The sequence below is a fragment of the Perna viridis genome, chromosome 12 (genome assembly GCF_037379345.1).
Source record: "Perna viridis isolate PV_CMFRI_1.1 ecotype Kerala chromosome 12, ASM3737934v1, whole genome shotgun sequence".
Classification (NCBI taxonomy): domain Eukaryota; kingdom Metazoa; phylum Mollusca; class Bivalvia; order Mytilida; family Mytilidae; genus Perna; species Perna viridis.
Window position 1 is genome coordinate 4633538 of NC_142456.1, and position 23484 is coordinate 4657021.

General features: G+C 32.9%; 1 protein-coding gene across 8 annotated transcripts in view; it reads right to left on the bottom strand.

The window, feature by feature from the left end:
* LOC148600938 (uncharacterized) overlaps nt 1-23484 on the bottom strand; it is a 101090-nt gene that overhangs the window by 6106 nt on the left and 71500 nt on the right. For 2 of the 8 annotated variants that reach the window (XM_088556448.1, XM_088556449.1), the window contains exons 12-34: nt 21916-22053; nt 21199-21321; nt 20673-20795; nt 20057-20209; nt 19328-19470; nt 18798-19130; nt 18217-18403; nt 16697-16822; nt 14846-14974; nt 13867-13995; nt 13556-13684; nt 13107-13256; nt 12329-12565; nt 10833-10961; nt 10364-10492; nt 9764-10021; nt 8872-9003; nt 7843-7950; nt 5248-5505; nt 4732-4989; nt 3933-4061; nt 2959-3084; nt 2431-2565 (exon numbers count right to left, since the gene is read on the bottom strand). In XM_088556448.1, the coding sequence (XP_088412574.1) occupies nt 2431-2565; nt 2959-3084; nt 3933-4061; nt 4732-4989; nt 5248-5505; nt 7843-7950; nt 8872-9003; nt 9764-10021; nt 10364-10492; nt 10833-10961; nt 12329-12565; nt 13107-13256; nt 13556-13684; nt 13867-13995; nt 14846-14974; nt 16697-16822; nt 18217-18403; nt 18798-19130; nt 19328-19470; nt 20057-20209; nt 20673-20795; nt 21199-21321; nt 21916-22053 (3762 nt within the window). Of the gene's footprint in view, nt 1-1462; nt 1673-2430; nt 2566-2958; nt 3085-3932; nt 4062-4731; nt 4990-5247; nt 5506-7842; nt 7951-8871; nt 9004-9763; nt 10022-10363; nt 10493-10832; nt 10962-12328; nt 12566-13106; nt 13257-13555; nt 13685-13866; nt 13996-14845; nt 14975-16696; nt 16823-18216; nt 18404-18797; nt 19131-19327; nt 19471-19920; nt 19942-20056; nt 20210-20672; nt 20796-21198; nt 21322-21915; nt 22054-23484 lie in introns of those variants that run through there. The other 6 variants (XM_088556451.1, XM_088556453.1, XM_088556452.1 and 3 more) reach the window with 5 other exon arrangements.

Consider the following 23484-nt stretch of genomic DNA (forward strand, 5'->3'; position numbering starts at 1 on the left):
ATTTCAGATAGCACCCAAAAATCGCTTACAACGTATGCCTCATCAGTATGAAGACGCATATCAAATACCAAATTTGATATCAATTCATCTATTGGGGGCCGCGATGTTTGTGATGAAAATGTTTTCTACTAGTTCACATCATGATAAAAGTCCCATGAAATTGGAAGTTGATATCAGATAGCATCAAAAATTGCCCCATCCCCAAAAAGTGACAAACTAAATTGAAATAAATCCATTGGGACCGAAATAGTTCCGACGAAATTCCTACAGACGGACAAGGTAATTCAACCTGTTGAGTGGAGTATAATACACTCATTTTGTAAAATAAATAGAAATACATTTATTCTTAATTGATGGTTTCTAAAAATGATATTGCCAAAACCATGACTAAATAGTTCGATCATCGTATTGCTGCACAAATCAACAAACTGTTCATATTTTGGCATTAAAATATTCAATTTCTGCTATATAAACATTCAATGTCCTTGTCGTAAATATCAAATTTCCATTTAAAGTATCAAACCATATCAAATATATGAAGTGCTAGATAAACAGACCCGTAGCTCCATCTACATGACCACGGAATGAATTTGTAACATTTGGACGAATTCAAATGTTGTTCAGTTTGATTAATTTCTTTTAAGTTGTAATATTTATCATTTACATGGTATTGATATTTAAGTAGCTGTCTTTCTAAAATTCAGACAGGAGGTGATTCATGCATGTCAAAAACCCACCAAATTTAGTTTTATTTTTTGTTCAGAAACAGTAACTGATCACATAACCAGTCTTTGTTTTGTCGTTATATAGAATGTACATGAAATTTGCACTTTGCAAGAGTTATTGTTCTTAATTTGATATCATTTGGTTGGTTTTAGTAGGAGATGAATGTATGATTTTCCTTAAAAGTGCAGATCTAAACCCAGAAAAGATTGTTGTTATGTGAAAGTATAGCATATGTAGACTGAAAAAAAACATCGTTTATTTGGTGGGTTTTTCTTGACCATGAATCGTCTTCCATTGTTAGTGTCTGAATTTCATGTGGACTGGTACTTAATACTGAAGCGTCTCTTCAATACGGGTACCAAATGCTAAGAGAACATCTATGTTTATTTCAAGAAATATTTTTTAAGCTATGAAATTGTGATAAAATCACTAGACCAATATAATAACTACGATTAAAGAAAACAAATATTTGTTAGTCACGGAACAAAGACCCTCCCCCACGGAAAATGGGTCAAAACCATCAAACATTTGAAGGAATAGGAAAAATACACTTAGAACACAATACTACAGATATGACCAATTCTCCTCTGCTTTTCCTGAAACACACAGCAGGTATCTGAACACATGACCGTTGAACGAAATAAGAAAAAATAACCGATATCTAATAATAAAACTATATAAATGATATTTTTTTTATTATCTAGAGATTAGCCGTAACAATGCAAACAATAAAGTTTGTATTGTGAGTGTGAAACGCGTTCAAATACAATCATTACAATACATTTAGTGTGGCTGAGTGTAATATAAATATTAACAAAACAAAATTGCACAATAAAGTGACTATATGCGACACTTTATAGACCAGATGTGACAATATTTTGAAATCTAGTATCATTTACAATGGTGTGCAAACATTTACCTGTTGCGTTATCTGAAGCATTATACCCTGTGATACAAACAGTTATATGATATGCATATTCATTAAAGCAATGTCTGTTTCTTTTTTTTCGTTTTTTTTAACTTTGGATAAAATTATACCACTGCTTAAAGACAAATACCAGACTCTTGCAGAAACTTTGAGTGTTCTTTTCCTTGGCAACTTCACACACACACATATAACTTTTTATAAATTTTTAGTCATACCCTCCGCTGGAGTCGAACTCGGACCGCTGTGACATCTTATTCAGACCCTTCTATGGTTACATTATCTTCCCTGTATCAATTTGATTCGATGGAGCATTGTAGCGAATAGAAAAGTTTGTATAATATCAAATTGTTGCCACATGTACCGTTAATTTCATAAGGACTGACCCGGCCAGCGAAAGCTATATTTTTACATAGCCTAACTGGCCGAGTGGTCTAGGGCGCTTGACTTTGTGCAGGCGGTGTTGCCATACATGTCACAGCGGTACGAGTTCGAATCCCGCAGATGGACCGACCAACAATTTGTCTTATTGACATACATGTTTGTTTTATTGTATAATTGAAGCAATATACATGTATTTATATGATTTCGTTTGATAGAACCATAAATAACACAATAGTAAACAGAAAAACAACAGATGTAAACATGAAACATTAAGTGAACATAATGACCAATCGCCTAAGAGTCTCATTGCCGTTAAACCGTCCATTGTACAAGGCTTGTAACAAAATGATGTAAATTACAAATAGTAATTATATTTTGAAACAAAAATCACATACCTGCTAAATACTGACATTTTGGACCAATAAAGCCGCTTTGACAAACACAGGTACCCGACAATGGATCACATGACGAGTCATTATCACAGTCACAAAAGAACTCACAGTTAGGACCGTAACGACCCTTACTACATGCTGAAAGATTAAAGACAAAAGTCATAATTAAAATCAAATCCCCTATTTCTGTATGTTGGAGGGTTAGATTTTTCATCATTGGTTAGTATCATTGACCTTCTTTTATAGAGTGACAATAGTTATAATTTTAATTGTGTATTTTTGCAGTCGTTATGTAAAATCAATTGAAAATACTTATCATCATAATAAAATAATACATACATACATTTTTGTAGAATGGATAAAGGATATAAAACAATGTACTATTATATAATGACCTTGTAATTGACTATGCTTAACTTTGTCTATGTTAATTCAATGAAGAACTCTACTAAACAGAAATAGATAAATGTATGAAAGGTATGCTATAATTTAGCTTTAGATGCGTTTACAGTAATAAAGGTTTTAACCTACCCTTTCTGCAATCAGGACCTGCAGATCCGGACGGACAGATACAAGTTCCTGTTACGTGATCACATTTTGCTTCTCCACAATTACATGCTTGCTGACAATGGCGACCAAATCGCCCCCGAGGGCATTCTTAAAAAGAAGGGAAGACATGTTAAATATTTATTAAAAGCAATTTAACCTAGGTATTATATTTATTTGCATCAAATCATTAGGAACACATTCAACTTTGTCATTTATCTAAGTTTAAACGTGGCATGCTGGCTAATTGATTGCAGAAATGAAATGACATCTATAAACCATCAGTATATTCGACTAAACACCTAATCTATGTAGGTTATGAATATTTAAGTCAGTCATTAAGATATTAAATTTGAATCTACAAACAGTATTTGATCATTCATTAAAAGTGTTGATTTACAATTTCGATCAATTTAATTTTTATGTTGACACATGGACATAGCAGAAACAGGAATATAGGATCGTCTGTTAAATTGAGTTTGATATCGGGTTTTTGAATATCCATTGTACTGAAATAACGGCATTTCTCTAATTATGCTTTCCATCTTCTGGCTCTCAAATATATGACGTCATGAACTTGGTATGAGGACTAACACAGACCATGCGTCAGCAGTCACTTGCCAATGTTAATACTTCTGATCAGTTTTACACTAACAGACTTGTTTTATGAAACCGATGACTGATTTCGTATTTCTAGACGTACTTTTAAGCTGTTCTTTATATTAAATGATTGTTTTTCTGAGTTCGAGTAATTGTCATTGTATGTTTTAATCTTTGGATAATAGATCTCATTTTTCTTTTAGTTTATTCACATTTTAAATTGCCACTCATGACGAAATGTTTTATAAAAAAACAGAAATGTTTTATAAAAAAAAAACAGAGTTCAACGTCTTGATACATCAGGTTTAAAAACAAAACGCGGTGACAATTGATTTTCGTTGCATAATGGCCTGACTCACCTTTCTCACAACGATCTCCTATAAAGCCATGGGGGCATTTACACTGGCCTGTAGTAGGATTACATGTTCCACCATTTACACAATCACATTTTTCGGAACAATATGAACCATGAGTTCCCTTTGGACAGGCTACAAATAAATAATAGCAGACGCAATGATTTAAACAAGCAGATATTTTTATTCTTCGTTTTTCTTATTAGGAATAAATATTTAATAAACCAATAGGATAGACAATTTATTCATGTAGTTGCATATTTTGTCGTGCTAAATTATACCTCACTCACACAGGAGGTTGAACTTGAACAGCACAATCGCCTACAACGTATGCCCCCATCTATATAAAACCACAGACGAAGTTTGAAATTAATCCAATCCTTAAAAGCCGTGATAAACGCGGACGGTTGAAGAAGGTAATCTACAATAAACCACCCTTTTGTTGATTGTATGTCTAACGTTGCAAAAAAAGTTGATAGGAAATTGTAATTTCATTGAGTTCTTGAAATCATTTTTAATGTAGTTAGACCTAAATTTGGCATCAAAATTAATATTTGCTAGATCCTTGAAATATGTTTTTATTTGTTATATATCTAAATGCTGATATGTATTAGAATCTTATTCAGCACACATTTTATTGTATCTATTGACCGGAATCAATCGGTCTTGTAATTGTCATAAGAGGAAACAATAAAAATGCAATGCCGAAATGCAGTATAATAGAGCCAGAAAAAACGGGAGAATAAATCGGTGGTTTTAGAGATTTAAGACAATTATTGATGAAGACCTCGTGATATATTCTTACCCAATTCACAGTTTTGACCATAAAATCCAGAACTGCATCCACAGCATCCGGAAATTGGGTCACATGTTGCTTTATTCTGACAGGTACAAGAGTGAATACAGCCTGGACCAAACCGACCTTGTGGACACATTTGATCACATGACTCTCCCATCCAACCAAAACTGCATTCGCATTTACCAGTCTCATGATTACAATGTCCCTTCTCTGAGCATTGACATACTCCTGAACAATTCATTCCATATCTTCCTTCTTCGCACGCTGATAAAAAATAAAACGGTATATATAACTGTTAAGAATATATTTGTGCAAAACGGATATAGAAAGTATGCTATTTACTATCGAAATTTACGAGTCAGCATAGAGACGATTTATCTTTAAAAAAAAACAACAAAAAAACAAAAAAAAACTTTTGATCATTTTTAATTTTATAATCTGTTCTACATAGACAAACACTTCGATCTTAAAAACTTTGTATCGGAAAAACATTGAAAACACCAATTAGCATCACAAACTTACTTTCAGCACAATTTCGGCCCTTGTATCCTGCTAAACATGTGCACTTTCCATTTATAAAATCACATAAACCACCATTTTGACAGTCACATAACAAACCACAGTTAGGACCGTATCTACCAGTTGGACATTTTTCATTACACGTTGAACCAATATATCCATTTGTGCAGGCACAAGCCCCTGATACAATATGACATCTTGCCCCATTTTTGCATTGACAGACTTGGTCACAATTAGCACCGAAATAACCTTCTTTACACCCTACAAAGTAGAATTAAATAGATGACTTTCCGTACGCATGAATTGTTTTCGAAACGATTTATACATCTTCAATATACTGTTAATGCATTATTTCGCTTTTTCAACGCTGCTTTATTGTGTATGTTAATATTCTGACTACAAGTTACAAGTACACTGAATGATGCGTTTTTCTCCTTGTTATCAAATGGTGAATTGACAATACACAACTTGATGAGTTTCTTCAGTTCGTGTACAAAACTAATGCAAAAACAATACAAAGTACAATTTATCAAAATATTTTTTTTTTGGAAAATTACACCCCCTATTTTCTCATTAACCTGTTTTAGTAAAAAGTGCCCTTTCTTCAGTGTGGAACATGTTTGAAAAAATAAACTGTTTATTTTATAAGCGCTGAAAGTTTAAGTTTAGTACAGATGATGCCAAAAACAATGAGATAAAATTTAGTCTAAAATATGCTACCATAAAATGTAAGAAATATAATGCGAAAAATAAATATTTCAGAATTTGAAACTTTGAAACTACAAGAATCGGGCAAAACTGAAAAAAAAACATATGTATCATGCTAAAAAACACAAACTGACAATGCGGACATATCGATTATGGTCTTTTAAAGACGAATTGGCAATTCGTTCGTCTTTAAAGTGTCAGAGGATGCAGAAAGTAAGCTCAAAGTTATAAAAAAAAATGATTGGGGAAAATGAAAGTAGCCTCTTTTGATGATCAAAGTGCAATGCATCTCATATAATTAATACCTTGAATTGATGACATTTTGAAAAAAAAGATTTCTGGAAAGCATGCTTTTTTTTATTACCATTATTTAAGCACTGCACTTTTCTTAAAGAAAATAACACTGAATTTGCTAAAGAGTACGGACATTAAGACGGAAATATATTTACCTGTTTTATTTACATGATAGAGTTGTATAAAAAAGCAACAGCAACAATTATGAAATTAGAATAGGTAAATGGAAGAGAGAATTATCGCCAACAAAAAATAACAGATGAGATGCAGAAACGAATCTAAATCAAAGAAAACAAGAGGCTCACAGAAGCCTGAATCGCTCACCTGATTATTTGTTTTCCTATCAAATGCAATAACTCAATAAAATGCAATAAAAGGAGTTATTCGACAATTTTGACTCAAGAAGACTTGATGGGACTTATCATAAGGAGAATCATTTTAGCAACTGAAAGTTACTTACTTTCTATACCATAATTTTTAAGATATTGGCTGAAAACAGTAAAAAAATGTAATTGTTTACATTTCAAGGGCAATAACTCTAAAAAGGAGTTGTCCGACAACTTTGATCAAATGAAACTGTGGAAGGCTTTATAATAAGGATCATTTTCGCAATAGGAAGAATTTGTCTAAACCTAACAGTTACATGAAAATAACTTCTGACTTTGTTCTATTCTTAGTAACAGCGGTCATGTTTTTTGACAGAAGAAACATAATAACATTAGTTCTATGCAGAATACCAAAAGAAATGCTTTTACAAAATTTGATTCTACTTGGTCTGTTAGTGTCAGAGGAGAAGATTGTTGAAAGAAACAACATTAAAAATTTGTAAAAACGTTGGAAAGAAGCAATACCTCTAGCAAGGCTTAACAGATTTAAAGGAAAATTTAACCACAGATAGATCTAATCATGCAAAGACTTTTACATAAACCGATATTCGATTAACTTATACGTTATGGAGATAAATGCGGAAAACTTCTGTTTTACCCCTTAGTTACATTTTTAGTAACAGCCGATACGTTTTTCGGTGGATACAGTTCTATGCAGAATACCATCAGGAACATTCATGCCAAATTTGGTTTGAATTAGTCAAGTAATGTCAAGGGAGAAGAATATTTTACGTAATAATGTAAAAAATAGACCCCGAAACATCGAAAAAGGCAATAACTCCAACATGGTTTCACAAATGTACACGAAAATTTGACCAGGGATAGATCTCATAATGCTGAACACTTTAGCCTCATGTCAGAATTTGGCTAAACGGTTTTTGGAGATATCTGCGAAAAATATTCTGTCTGACCTCTTTGTTCTATTTTAGTGACGGCGGTCATGTTTCTCAAAGGATAAAACATTCCCTCATCAGTTCTATGCAGAATACTCTAGAAACATTCATACTAAACTTGGTTTGGTTTTAATTGGTCGAGTAGTTTCAGAGGAGAAGAGTTTTGGAAATTAGTTAACGACGACGACCGCCAACGACGGACGGCAAGTGATGGCAATTGCTCATACGGCCTTCGATCAAGTGAGCTGTTAAAAGGGAGAGAAATGAAACAGATTTGTGAAATGAATTACACGGATCTTGCGAAAGGTCTCACCTACCTTGTTCCTCAACATAACGTAAATCTCTAAATTTACGTTTTAATCTATGAGTGCGTGTTTTTCTACCTTTCCTATGTTTACGAGGTTTTGTTGACTTGGTTGATTCAACTGTTCCATGCAGCATGTTAAGGAGTAGAGTTCATTTATTGTCACAATTAAACAATCCTGATCTATAAAGTATTTTAGCCAAATAAGCTTCCATTTCTTGAATTGTGTTTCTTAGGAGAGACCGTATATTTTTATGATCGTCATAATGAACTCGTTGATCGTGATGGTATATCCATCTACACCGTGAAAACAAATTTGTTCAACGTGTCATAGTTTTCCTTTCCTCTTTTGTCCATCCTGCACTTGACTTTTTATGAACAAATCGGTGGGTGCAGAAGACGCTGACCCTACCGGTATACCTGGTCCATGTTCCCAGTTTTTAGTTGAGTCCGAGTTGCTCTTTTAATTTCGTTACTTTGTATGTGTTATTGTGGTTATTTTATGTTCTTTGTTGTATATGTCTGTTTTCCGTGTCTGGTCTTTGACCAAGGATTACATTATTTTGATTTTTGCTAGAGTATCGGTTCCCTTCATCACTCTTTCTACCCTAAATTCGTAAGAAGTACGGAAAATGTAAAGGTTGGCATCTAAATGACTTCAAAAAATGAGTTTATTTGTTGTCCTTCTTGTTAAAACGATCTATAATTGAGCAAAATCCTAAATGTAACTGAACTGTAGAAACTATTCTGCTTGAGCTGTTACAGTAATTTATTTTAAACATCTACTTTTACCATTTTATTTGACGATTAGTATTTCGATATTTTTGGCTTTGCGTACTTCTTGTATAAAATTAATCTTCAACCTCTTAACTATTTGGTTCCTATGCTGGTGATGAGAATTTACTCACTGAAATACGTGTACAACATACCGGGATATTAGAAAGAAGTATTTTTGTATGCATATAAATATTGTTGTATACAGATATATATCGATACATGTAAATTATTTTGCATATTTTTAAGAAAACCCAAGAAAACTGACCTCTAGAACAATGTTTGCCTTTATGTCCAGGTTTGCAAACACATTTGCCGGTCAAATGGTGGCAAATAAAGTTCTGTCCGGTACAATTACAAATCTGGCTGCAATCTTCCCCGTATGTTCCATCCTGACAACCTACATCACCAAAGAGGAAATCATTTAAGATTTTGGAGTTCAAGAGAAAATAAAGATGGCAAAAGAAATTTAAGAAGCTGAAAACAACTAATAAAGTGTAAGCGAGCTCACTTATTGATAAACATAAAAGTTCCTCTCCCACTTTGCACATGCCCATAAAAAAAATCAGTAAACCCTTTTCGTTTTTCTAGATGATAATACATAATGAGAGGTTCAGTATTGCATCACTTTATTACTAATATGAAACTTTCACTGAAATATATTCAGTGAATTCGGAGGAGTTACGGAAAGAAACTATAGACGGACGGCTTGATCATGGCTTATTTTCAATTTTTTCAAAGTAACAAATAACAAAGCAAATAAATGACACTATACATGTATTGGAAAATCTTATTGATTAGAGCTTGACAATGTCAGATCAGAACGGGTTATAACAATAGTTTAAACGTCCCCAGTTAATTATAGATTGTAAATTGACATCAATTCAGGAATCAAAATTAAATTGTACTTTTCTAGATTTTCTGTTAAAACTCTTTATTTACATTCACATAACTCACTTTTGACAACAAAGAAGGCTCTCCAAAAATATTTTTGTGTAGTCCTTTAAATCTTAACAAATATTTATTTTTGCTTTTATCGACGTACGCTGTATCAAAATTTATTGCTTATCAAAAAGTACTTTTAAAAAAAAACAATGAGACAATTTATTTCTTATGACTCCATCGTCAGAATATATTTCATATTTAATCCACAAACTTACGCGATTCACAAGATTTCCCTGTAAATCCTGGCCTACATGTACACTCGCCCGTAACGTGATCGCATGGTTCGTGAACGTCACAGTCGCATAGCCCCTCGCATTCTTCACCAAACAAACCATGTTGACAAGGTCGATCACACTGACGACCTCTGAACCCTGGTTGACATATGCAGTCTCCATTTTCGTGGTTACAAGTTGCGTTGTTGTGACAGTTACATGTCTCATCACAATTTTCCCCATAGAAGCCTTTCGGGCAAGCTAGATAAGAATTGATCGCTTTTCAATTTTAGAACTCATTTATATATTAGACTGATTAATTATTCCTATTTATTAGGAAAGTGAGTCTATAATATCAACCGTTTATCATTTACATGTTGGAACATATGTTAACAAATAGAAACTTTCTATAAACAGTTTCCGGTTTACACAGCGATTTCACTGACCGACTTTTGTGTTACTCTCCCAGAAATCGTCGCCTTTCATGAATTCAACTACTTGTTGCTTCCTGACCACAAACAAACAAGAAATTCAAACGTTTATGTTAAAAAAATATACGACAGAATATTAACCGGAAGGTATGCCTTTTAATCACAAACTTACGTTGATCACATTTATCACCACGGTAACCAGGCAAACAGTGGCACCTTCCAGTAAAACGATCACAGGAATCACTCCTCTCACAACCACAGTCATTCACACAGTTTGGTCCGAATCGAAACTTATCACACCCTGCACAAAATACGTGTAGGATAACATTATTTAAAATAAAATACTGTGATTGAGACCAAACATGTAAAAATATATCTTAACCAAACTGTTTGGTGATTAAACATGTCTGAAGTCTTATAATAGCAGTTTTTAAGCAAAGTGCAAGTATTCATTCTACTAATTGAATTTAACTGATTAAAAAAGTCATTTTAACAACAAAAACTTTGCTTTTATTTATTTTTCAGTCCTTCATCATGTATACTGATGTACTCGTCATTAGCTTTTTCTAGAATTTAATTATATTTACATAAAAAAATGCAATTGTCATAAATAAGGCATGCATAAATTCACAAGTACATACCAAGTTCACATGCCTTTCCGGTAAATCCATTCGGACATATACATTGTCCATTAATATTGTCACATATAGCATCGTTCATACAGAAACAGCGATACAAACAGTTGGTACCATATGAACCACGTGGGCAGCCTGAATGAAAGCGTAATTAAGAGAACCATGATGTTATGTTTTAGGAAATAAGGTATAAGAATATGTTTTACATCATTTTTATGTGTTTTTGTTGAAAAAAAATATTTTTTTCAAAAATTAGCGTTATCACATACCCAATAACACTGGCATTTAGAAAACAAGGTACCAGAGTAAGAATTTAAGTTAAGTAAATTTAAGCCAGACCTGCCCAGAAATTACCAGTCACGGACAGAAGGTCGCGCTAGTATGTTCAACTCTGAAGGTACACATATAAGAACATTGAATCTTTACATAGAAAGAACCTTTAATAGTTGCTGAATGTCTTTGTCCATTTTGATCATAAAGAGGAAAGGATCATTTGATGTTGCCTTGGTAAACCAGCACAAAACATTTTAAAGAAAAGGTGTCCTAACCTACTTTTTGACATTTCAGGAATTTTAAAGAATTCAGTAGTAGTCTTAGTGAGAATCCTGCAAATTCTGTTATATGTGATACACCCCAAAAAGGTTATTTTTTTATTTTTGTACCCAAGTTGCTTTATAGGTCTATATGATGGAATAATTATTCATTCCAATCTGTCCACATTTATAATCCAACAGTTTGCATTGAATTTTTGTGTTATTTACAGACTTATCTCACCTTAAATTTGAATTCTACATTACATTCTATATAATTTTATCTCCAAAGAACAAGGGTTACATGAAAAGCCACATGCTAATTTCTGTTTACTATATTACTTTAAACAATACTATCAAATCAAAAATAAAAATATCTACTCTTTCAAACCATCAATCACATGTGCATGATTCTTATCTGGAGTACTACTTGAAATAATTGCGTTTTCTACCGTCAATTTCATTGCGGAAATCCATTATGGTTGTAACAGATAAAGTCAATTATATTCGTCTCCCATTTCAATATCTGGCAGACATAATTGTATGTAGGTAAACAATTAAAATGACATTATTAATAATAGTATTAGATAATGTACTTTGAAGGACAATTGAAGGTCATTATGTATGTACCCTCTTTGACTTTCCGAATACGGTATTCAATACTGAATATGAGTCTTAATTTCATGTATTTTCCAATTCACAGTTTTTCAAAAATTAGAAAAGAATGTTGAATGCTTCTAATAAGTTAAAATAGAACGTAAATACAATGGTCTAGCAATCTGTATTTACTCATACTTTCGGGATGGCATTTGTTGGTCTATTTTTCGGTTGGCTGCTTTGGACATAGGTTCGCTTCTTTTATAAATCAAACATTAGACTTGCCTTACATGATCTTGTAATTTTTTCTATCATTTTCGTTATGGACTTGGACGGTTACGAATAAAAAGTTGATTTTTTTCAAATATACGGTACCTTCATTACACGTAGCCCCTTTCCATCCTGGTGAACAGATGCAGGTACCACTAACCGGATCACAAGTACCATTATTGTGACAAGTACAGACGTCACGACAGTCTTGACCGTATGTGCCCGGTGGACAGCTCTTTTTGCATTTCTCTCCCATCCAACCTGGTGCACATCGACAGCTTCCGTCAACATGGCTACATTCTGCATCGTTACCACATTCACATGCTTTATTGCAGTTGAGTCCTTATTAATGAAAAACAAAATATGCCATTTAGATACATATTTCATACTAAGTAGTACTACAATGGTTAAGCTAAACGTGAATATATATAGAAGGGTCTGAAAAATTCCCAACGATGTTAGAACTATCAAATTTGCGAAGCAAGTTTTTTATCGTTCCCTCCACGGAACTCGAACACGTACCGCTGTGACATCGATGGCAACAATACCTGCACAACATCCAGCGCCCTAGACCACTCGGTCAGTTGGGCTATATTAAAATAAGGCTTTTGCTGGCCAGGTCATTCCTCTTCGTAGGATTAATCTAGGGCTGTAACTTAGTACACGATGTATGGTAGTACGGGACAGGTCATCTATATATACATGTGTAGTTATAGGACATTGTAGTCTTTCAGTTAAGAGAGGCTACTGAGATATTCTGGATTTGGTTCAGGTAGCTGAATAGATAAATTATAAGAAAAATATTTTTTTTTCTTCCAGCCTATAGTATATTCGGAAAAAAAGCTTAAGATTTCATTTCATCGAAGACGTGTTAGTGTACTACCATAAAATCCCTCAGGACAAGCCTTGCTACAGTGTCTTCCCCTCCATCCTGGAGAGCACACACATGCTCCACTAATGTGATCACACATGGCGCCGTTCTCACAACTACAAATTTGAGTACATCCAGGTCCATATGTACCCTCGTGACATTCTGAAAAGAAACATATTTATTAATATATATATGACTTATTGTTAAAGAGTAATCAAGGGAACCAAGGTTATAGCTGATGTATGGATAGTATATGAATGAAGTTCTAAAGCAAATCTTTTTCTTGTATTATTATAATTTTACAACAGTGTTATCGTTAACTGTGTTTTTGGCTCTTGACTCAACGAACAAGAATTCCATATGACAACAAATTAAGGTGGAAAAAGGAGGTAAAACACGAATTAAGCTAATTTTAACACAAAAGCCAATGTGTTGTAATGATCCATACAATGCTTACTTACTTTTGTCACACCTTGGGCCTCTCCATCCAGGGGCACAAACACACTCCCCTGAAACAGGATCACATTCTGCACTGGTATGACATTCACAACGCTGTGTACATTGGGCACCATAGGTTCCAGATGGACATTCTGAAATCAAGTTTTTTTTCAGGAATTGAGTTTTAATACAAAAATGATATAATTTCTCAGATTATTATGCAACCTAATACAATTTTATATGAAAATAAGGACTGGGCTTTCGAAATTAATATCATTTACATGATTTTCTACAACGAGGAGCTTCATTGTGATGTTCAAGAATTACTCTTTACCTCTATCACATTTTTGTCCAGTCCATCCAGCTGAACAGTTACACCGGCCATTTACAGGATCACAGAACGCTTTGTTTTCACATTGACAACGGTAGAGACACTGCCCGCCATATCTACCTGGTGGACACACTACAAGGCAAATATTACAACGTTAAGTATTCCATGATATATTTGTCAGCATTTAATGATTTGAACTTTATGTTTCTCTGTTAAAACGAGCATATTATTGTTTTGCTATTTCATATACCATTATGCAGAGCATAAATGTGTGAAAAAAGAACTATGAGCGATTTAATTTATATACACCATATTGAATACTGATAAAAAAAACCTATACTCGGCGTCACTTAAATAACATACTGTTAAAATTTGAATAAAAATATTTTCTACGACTTTATTAACACCTACCGTCGTTTAAGTTGTCTTAAATGACTTGCTCATTCGTTTAGGCAAACGGCTTCTCCCTAAACGAGTCGCTTATTAGCTTAAATCATGCGTAACAAATCCTTACGGGGAAATCCCATACTAATATCCGCCATGTTGGTTTCTACGGGACGATTTGTTTACAAACGAAATTCGTAAGTTCCCGTCGAACTCCGGTGACAATCGTCTGCTTGATCAACTTCTCGGTATTGTACGTTGTTGGCGTGAAATAAATCCGAGATATCCGAAATAACGCCGAAATGCATTCTGGGTTCTCCGGTTTTTGGACAAACCATTTAAACGTAAACAACATCTCCTAGCAAACCGATCACTGTAAACATGGCCGACTTTTTACAATGTAAATATTGGCACCAAAAATTAAACTCTAACCGGAATTTAAAGATTCAATGTTTAGGGAGAAGCCGTTTCGCTAAACGAATGAGCAAGTCATTTAAGACAATTTAAACGAGGTAGGTGTCAATAAAGTTGTAGAAAATATTTTTTATTCAAATTTTAACAGTATGTTATTTATGTGACGCCGAGATGCCAGTGTTACCTTCTTCACATTCACGACCAAACCATCCATCAGCACACATACATTCTCCTGTGACTGGGTCACATTTAGCACCATTCTTACACATACAATGGTTGAGACAGTTGACACCCCAAGTACCCTGATGACATTCTGAAATCAACACATAATAAAGCAAAGTATAAAACTTGCAGAAATAAATGTTTTGTTGCCATAGGTACCATGTATAGTTTGCATTTGTTGTTTTTTAAATAGATTATTTCCCTCACTGCTTGAACCTATGTTTTTTTTTTTTTTTTGTTTTTTTTTGTCTTAGTATATATCATGTATATGTTGTTTATAATGCTTTAATGTAACTTTTTAGTGCACTAAGACACTTAAGTGATATACATCTCACGATACAACAATCCTTACGAAAAAAACTGGTATTTACACTTATACATATATGCAGTTTTATAACATGTTGATAATACCAGATTTATGTAAACTTCTAACACATACTTTGGTTTCCAAAAAAAGTTGTCTCTACATTTTTTTTTCGTTGAAGCACTCACATGTCTTACTCATGTTAGATTTTATTCAACAATTATTAACTTCCTTGGAAAAACAACCCTCCACAAAACGAGACAACTGTCATTCAAAGTCTATTACTGGGAAAACTGTTGCTTTTACCGTTACGTTAAAAAAAAGTATTTACAAGGAATTTTATTGAGATGGAAATTTTACTCATTACCGTAGTATACAGAGAAGTATATAAACGGAATTAACTTTAATTCATTACAAATACCATTCAAGAGGCTTCCAGGAATACCTGAATCGCTCACCTAGTTCATGTTTTCTCCTTTTAACGGTAATAACTTTAACAAGGAGTCGACTGACAACTTTGACACAATGAAGCCTTTGGTAGGCTTTATTCTAGGACCATGTCACCACCTGAAAGTTTTTTGTCTTATCTATCATTATTTTTGCAAATATTGCCTAAAAACTGAAAACTCTAACAAGCATTCGTCCTACAACTTTGACCAAATGGAGATCTTCACAGGTCACATCATAAGGATCATTCATGATTATGGTGGAAACTACAAAAAAACCGTCATATTTCGCTTTTCAAGGGCTGTAAATCTGACAAATAGTCATCCGATAACCTTGAACCAATGTACACGTTTGTTTGCTTTATCTATGGATTATTTTATCATTTGAAAGTTTTTTCTTACCTCATATAGCTTTCAGGATATTGACTCGAAAGTGCAAAAGTGCAAAAAGCATAATTTTTCGCATTTCAAGGGCAAAATCTCAAGCAAGACTAATTTAGACTCTTGTAGGCTTTATCATATGAATCATTTCAATTGAATGTGTTTTTCTATCTATAATAGTTTTCAAGTTATTAACTGAAAGCTGCAGAAAAAAAACCGTCCATTTGCAATGCCAATAACTTTAACAAGAAGTTAGCAGACAACTTCTACCCTGTGCAGACTTCTGTACAGCTCTTCATACTGAAGAAGTACGATCTAAATTTATTTTCCTCTATCTCTTATAATATTTAGATATACGTAAAAATTAGTGACCTTACCACTGTTGTCAAAAATAGCAGGAGTGGTCTTGTTTTACACATGATCTATATAATCTATATAATTTATGAAGGATATACCCTAGGAATGTAGATGACCAAGTTTGGTAATAATCCACCAAGTGGTTTCAAAGGATGAGTTAACGACGGACTATAAACGACCACGGAAACCAAATGATGACAAAAGCTCACATGTTCTTTTAGGCTCGGCGAGCTAAAACTATCATCCCTTCAATAGGGTGAATAGTTTGTACACGATATACATTCTAGATTGTTCTGGTTAGTAACGTCGGTTAGTAGCCACTCACTATGTTTACAATGTTTTCCGCGTCGTCCCGCTTCGCAAACACATTTTCCTGTTTCGGGGTTACATGTGCTTCCAGCACAGGAACAATCGTGTTTACAATACTTTCCATATTTTCCTTTTGGACAGGCTAGTACAACATCAATAGAAAAAATAAAATAAGCGTGACAACAATAAATGAACTGAAATGAAACAAATAATGATAAGAAGAGTGTAGAAAAAAATATTGAGAGAAAATATCTATTGTAAAACATATCAAATAAGTAAATGTACCAGTGCACAAAGCGAAGCTTCATATGCATTAAACAAAAGCTTGCTTATCAGAATAACTTAAAGGAAAAGTATTGCCGTTTTCTTGTAAGAGGAAATAATGACATAAAATATAAAAGAAAATAGCTGAAAATATATGTTCCATAAATCAGACTAAAAAGTAAAAAGTATATAAGTTTTTAACACACCGATGAATTGGAAGTGAGCAGGCTTGTTAACGATGTTGACATAAGTAAAAAGAAAATGTGTAGCTCTTTAACACATGAAGTTGAGGATATTTATTATTATGATTGTGATTCTATATCTTAGAAATATTGTTCAGAAGCATGCATCAGATAATATAAGAATGTTTTCAATTATCATATGTATATACATGTTAATTTCTTTTTTACGACAGTTTATTTAGATATTATAAAAAGTAAAAAGTACATCTTGATTTTTATGTCACTAATGAAAAAGGATTTACAACTTTTTCAAAAGATTTGACACAATAAGAAAAGAAGTGGTTATATCATTATTTTTGACTATGTTTTGTACCAGTTGCCAGGCACAAATTGTAACAACGTTTACAATCACACCAAATGTAACTGCGAAACACTGGGTAGAATGTCAACCAATGCACTGAAATGTTTGAAGAATTTTGAATTTCAAGATTAAATTCTATAACAAAAATATTAAGTATGACATGTAGTGAGACAGAATTATATCAATACTAAGCTATTTTTTAGGTAATGAAAAAAATGTGTTCACATCCAAAACGAAAAATCTCCAATATAAAATAGAAGACGATAAATTAAAATAAAATTAAAGGTCAGTTAAGGACTAAACAAAAATACAACAGCTAATGACTAATGTTAAAAGGTAATAGAACCCTGATCACAATACTAGTACCTAATACATACAATAACATATATATGGTCAATGTATAGTGAAATACAAATTACATGTACTAAAAATCTACCACCAAATGAATTCACAACATGTTTTGTGTGTGGGAGAACTTCTTCAAATAAAAGTACTATGCCATATAATACCCAGGCAAAAGTTTGCATAAACTTGTTTCAAACTATCATCCTGATATATTATTAACCCACTTATAAATGGACATATACAGCTTTTGTTTTCTTTACAGAGCATATCTTTAATATCTATAAAAGTCCTCGCATGGAATAATTTCATGTAAAATTGATTTGACTTAATTTTGCCAGAGTATTTTGCAGATTAGTTCTAAAATCAATTAAACATTTGAATTACCTCGGTCACATTGTTCCCCTGTTCTACCAGGTGGGCAATTAAATAGACATGTACCAGTTACACCGTCACACTTAAATGATTTTGGACATTCACACGACTGTCGACAATATCTACCATAAAAACCATCTGGACATTTTTCGTCACAATTCTTTCCATAAAATCCAGGTCGACATATGCATTTACCAGTCTATTCCAATGGAAAATAAAAAAACAAATATCTATTACGATAAATTGCCATACGTAGTTTTGTATAACATTTTTGTAATACATATTTAGAAATGTAGTTCATTTATTTAAGTCCTGAATTATTAAATTATTATTTCGTATTATCGAGAACACAAGTATTCATGTTTTTTTTATGTTTTCAATGTGTATCTAAAAATATTTACATATGCTCATTAATTTGCCATTTGTTTGCCAAACAAATCGTATATATTGTGCTGACTGGATAAAAAAGGCATCTTCATTTCATAAGAAACATTACTTTAAAATAATTAGCAAAACACAACAAAAGTATATACTGTCACTGAAAGCCTGCATCAATGAGGTCAGACTCAGGATGTTTAGTTCATTTTACTAACCTTTGAGTCACATTTTTCGGTGTTGTCATGGTTACAGGTACACTGTTCCACGCAGTTCGATCCGTAAGTATATTCCGGACACGGCAAATCGCAAGAGGTACCAAAGAATCCTAAGTCACACTCACAAAAGCCGAACATTCTATTACAAAATCCACTAGGACAATGTTTTGGACACCTTTGATCACAGTCAGGTTTATAGAATCCAGGAGGACATCCATCTTCACAGTTATCTCCTTTTACACCTGGTGGACATATACAAACTCCTGTAACGGGATCGCAAGATCCACCATTTTGACAGGAACAGAGTGCGTTACACCCGTCACCAAATCGACCCTGTAAGAATTGGATATTTATAGATCATTCAATCTTAATATTAACAATGTATGCCATTATAAAAAAAACAATCCCATTCTTAAAGAAAGCATACCTGTCTCAATGCTGTTTTGATATATACAATAAAATTGCCAAAATCATGTAATTATCTTTTATCAACAATGTTAAATGAAATATTTCATTTAAACAATTCTTACATGTGGACAAGTCTCATTGCAGATCAGACCAACCCATCCAGTAGTACAGATACAACCATCTTTGTTCTCGTTACATTTCCCGCCATTCTGACAGCTTGTACAGTCATATTCACATTCCTCTCCAAATGTGCCATCTCTACATTCTAATAGAAAAAAATGAGAAAAAGGACATTTATCAATTAAATAATGCATGGTTATCTGTCCTTGCATCTATTAGATTTTTATATTTTACTTTAGATCATTAAAATAACTCATATAATTATTGGTACAACGTACATATTTGACAAAATAAGGAATGGTATTGCATTGCTATACTTTTTAATTCTATAAGATATTCTATACTTAAGTCAAAAATTGTGAAACTAGTTTAAATTCACTCTTCAGTTTTTATAACGGCTAAAATTAGGTATTGGTGAAAACCTCGATTAATAAGAGATTTTCGCACGGCAATTTTTATCAATTAAAATATTAACATTATTGTGTTTCAGTTCTTTTAAGGAGATTTTGTAAAATTAACACCAGTGACGGACGTAGATTGAAAGTAATAGCTCATTTGGTCTGACCTCCTAGGGGAATTGAAAAAAAAATCTTACCGACATGTGTTCCATTAAATGCTGCATGGAAAATATAGTTATAAAATGTTCATCACAATATATTTTACATGTCATATTCAATAAAACTGCAATATATACATGAATATACAACACGAATCAACCAACAAAGACCTACCAACAGTTATATGGCCTTGAATGACTGCATCACTCAATTGGTCAATCTCTGTCAACGGAAGTACTGGAGGGGAAGTTGTAGCAAATCTAATACCGGGAAGGTCTCCACGGATTGGACCTGGGATAGTGGGAGTCTGGGTGGTTTGGGTCAATACTAAATGTCATAATATAGATTTTCGACAGTTGAAACTTAAATCATAAATATAGTTATCACATCACACAAAGAACATGTTTATTCATATACGGTGTTTAATTGCCCTGTAATTTGCTGTAGTACTTTGACGCAATTAAGTCATATTTCAAAAGCATGTATCAAGAAAAGCAAAACAAATCTTGAAAAGAAACATACACACAAAAAAGCTATAAAAAACTTGTAAAAAGGCAACAAAATAAATACACAGAAAAAATTCTTTTTATAACTGGACCAATATTTTATAGTATTTAATAAAAGTTTCTGAGTTTTTCATATCAATATTTCACTAAATACAGTGAAACTGTAGAAATAATATCTAACAAAATCAATAGAATTTTGAGGTATTTACTTCATACACATAAGTTTTACTCAAGTATGGTTTGGATACTCTTAGACGAAGATGATGCATGATAAGAGTACCTACACAAACATCGTTTTCTATCCTGAGCAAGACGAAATCCGTCCTTACAAGCACAGCTATAAGATCCCTCTGAGTTAACACAGATCTGTTCACATCCTCCGTTGTCATTTAAGCACTCATCAACATCTAAAATCAACCCACGAAAATAAATTATTGTTGGTATGAGGAGGAAAATATTTTGTTTTTCATAAAATGTACATTCGTTCAAAACGTTAAACATTAATGGTCTGCTGTTGAATGCCAGCATTAATGCTTTCCGTGGACAAGATTGAGTTATAAAAGCGAACGTAAAACCGTAGTTTGTAAGGCATTTTTTTCATTTTTTTTTTATCAGTTGCTATCGTTTTAGACTCCTAAATGATATCTTCGATTTACTAATAACGAAAACAATATCTGAGCAAAATGTCCGTTACTTCAGGTTTGATTTTGTACTTTAATATATTTGTTTTCTGAATTTGTATCGGATATTTATTTTCTGGTGTTATAGTCTTCATTAACAGCAAGTTGACTGAACAACATTAAGATGTACCGTCACATTCACAGCCATCTTGATTTAGAACAAATCCTTGACGACAGCCGCATGAGTAACCACCAGGCTTGTTAGAACACAATTGAGAACAGCATGCTTCACCAAGACCACATTCATCTTTATCTGCATGAGTATGTAACATGGACCGTAAAACGAGTGGTAACTCAAAGTTAACCGATATAAAACTGCATATAAAAAATCGTAAGATGTCAGTGTACATTACTCTCTAAAAGTGCTAAGTTGATGACAAATGTGTAGGGCACATGTTTTCTGCTTTCACGTTCTTATGAAAGAAACCGACTTTGATTTTTGTCATTGTTTTGATGTAAATTTTATTGTACATGTATAGTTTATTTAAAATCCGTTGCCATTTTTTTTCCATTGTCATGGAATCAATATGGTTTCAATATCATGGTAGTAGAGTAGTAAGGAAAATTCAAATGACAACTTCACCAAAAAATAAAAGCTTGATAAAATAAGTTAAGACTCATATTAAGATACATCTTTAATTTAGGCTTTTGGTTTGTTTGTTGTTGTTTTTTTTTTGTTTTTGTTTTTGTTTTTGTTTTTGTTTTTTTTATTTTGTTTTTTGTTGTTGTTGTTGTTCAGTTTCGGTATGGTGTACCTGAATTGGCTACTTTATATATAATTTTAAATCTAAAAAAAATAATTTCATTCTCTTAAATGTTTTGCAGTAATTGCATGTAATTATCATACCTGCGCACGACTTTCTATCAGTCTGCAGGAAGTACCCTTTCCGACAAGAACATTCCGCACCATTGGGACCATGGCTACATTTGTGAGCACATCCACCATTTTGGTTGACACAACTGTCAACAACTTCTATTACTACCTCTGAAAAATGATTGTGAAGTATGAGATTACATGTCATTCACAATATTTGAGTTCACTGTTGTGAACATGCATGATTCTATCAAATACAAAAACAATTCAAAAGTTTAGTTTGATCTGGCAGACACGTGATATCAAATTTCAGTAACGAAATCAAATTCAACCAGATATTTCTTCAAATTCTTTGTCAGGTTAAGGGCATTTTAAACCTACTCAAACTAATCACTTGCCTAAAGCCAAATTTGGTGCCAAAATAAAGAGTTCTTCTACAAAATTGGAGTTCGGTTTTGTTTGATTAAGAATGTTTGCTTCGTAAACAAACTAGACATTTGGTCATAAGGTGTTGAAGGGTAATCACGGGAACCACAATTTGAGGGGAAATTAAAGTAATATATTTTAAGGATACATACTAGACAAGAAAAATAGACACACACAACAAAGAACATGAAAAATAAATAAAAAAAATAACACGTAAAAAAAAACAAAAGTTAATAAGCAGCCCGGACTCCACTAAAAACTGGGAGCATGGACCACGTGCACTGGTAAGGTGAATGTCCATAAACAGCCACCGAATTACTCTCATAAAATGTTACGTCTAGGGGAGACGAAAGAGGAAAGGAATGTATGACACGGTGAACAAATCGGTTCTCATATTACAAATGGATACATCATAACGATCCACGAGTCCATGATGCTGATCGTAAATCATCTGTAGCGAAGACTTTAATCTTGTAGCAATATTACTCTGTTCCAGAGGTCTAATTGTACAAAGTCCAGTACGGTACAAAAGGTCCGCGTAGAAATTTATAACTAACTATGCAGATAACCAATTTGTAAATAATTGGAAGTGTTAGGTGGCCTCTTGATCAGTAAATAAAGAACAAAATAAATTGAATCTTCGGAATACTGTGAAATCAGTAGAGCTGCATTGTAAAATATCAATCCAATGCTTTTTAAAACCAACACTTAAAAAAATCAAAATAAAAAATAATCGCTGAAATAAAACATGACTAACATGTCCATAATCTTTCCCATATTTCTACATTTGATTTGACAACATAATGAAGAAGAATATACAGAGAACAATACTTGATAGAGAAGACTTCAAAATATCATATAGATTCAGTAATCTACAGCTTAATTATCAATGTCGGGGATAGATGTAAGCTAAACTGATACATACATGTAAACACGTGATGAAGCTTCAAACACAATACTACTTTTACCTTTTTTGCTCTCAAGTTCACTTGCTTTTTTAACCTCTGATAGTATGCATGTGGGAATAAGATGTTGTAAATAATTACAAGTCACGTTTGTTTGCTTTCAAAATCTATTAACTCAATTCACATAGAATCAAAGGCAATAGCATTCTTAGCATCTTTTCATTTTAAATTATATTGCTTTCCTAAATTCATTATAGATCACTTTGTTTAT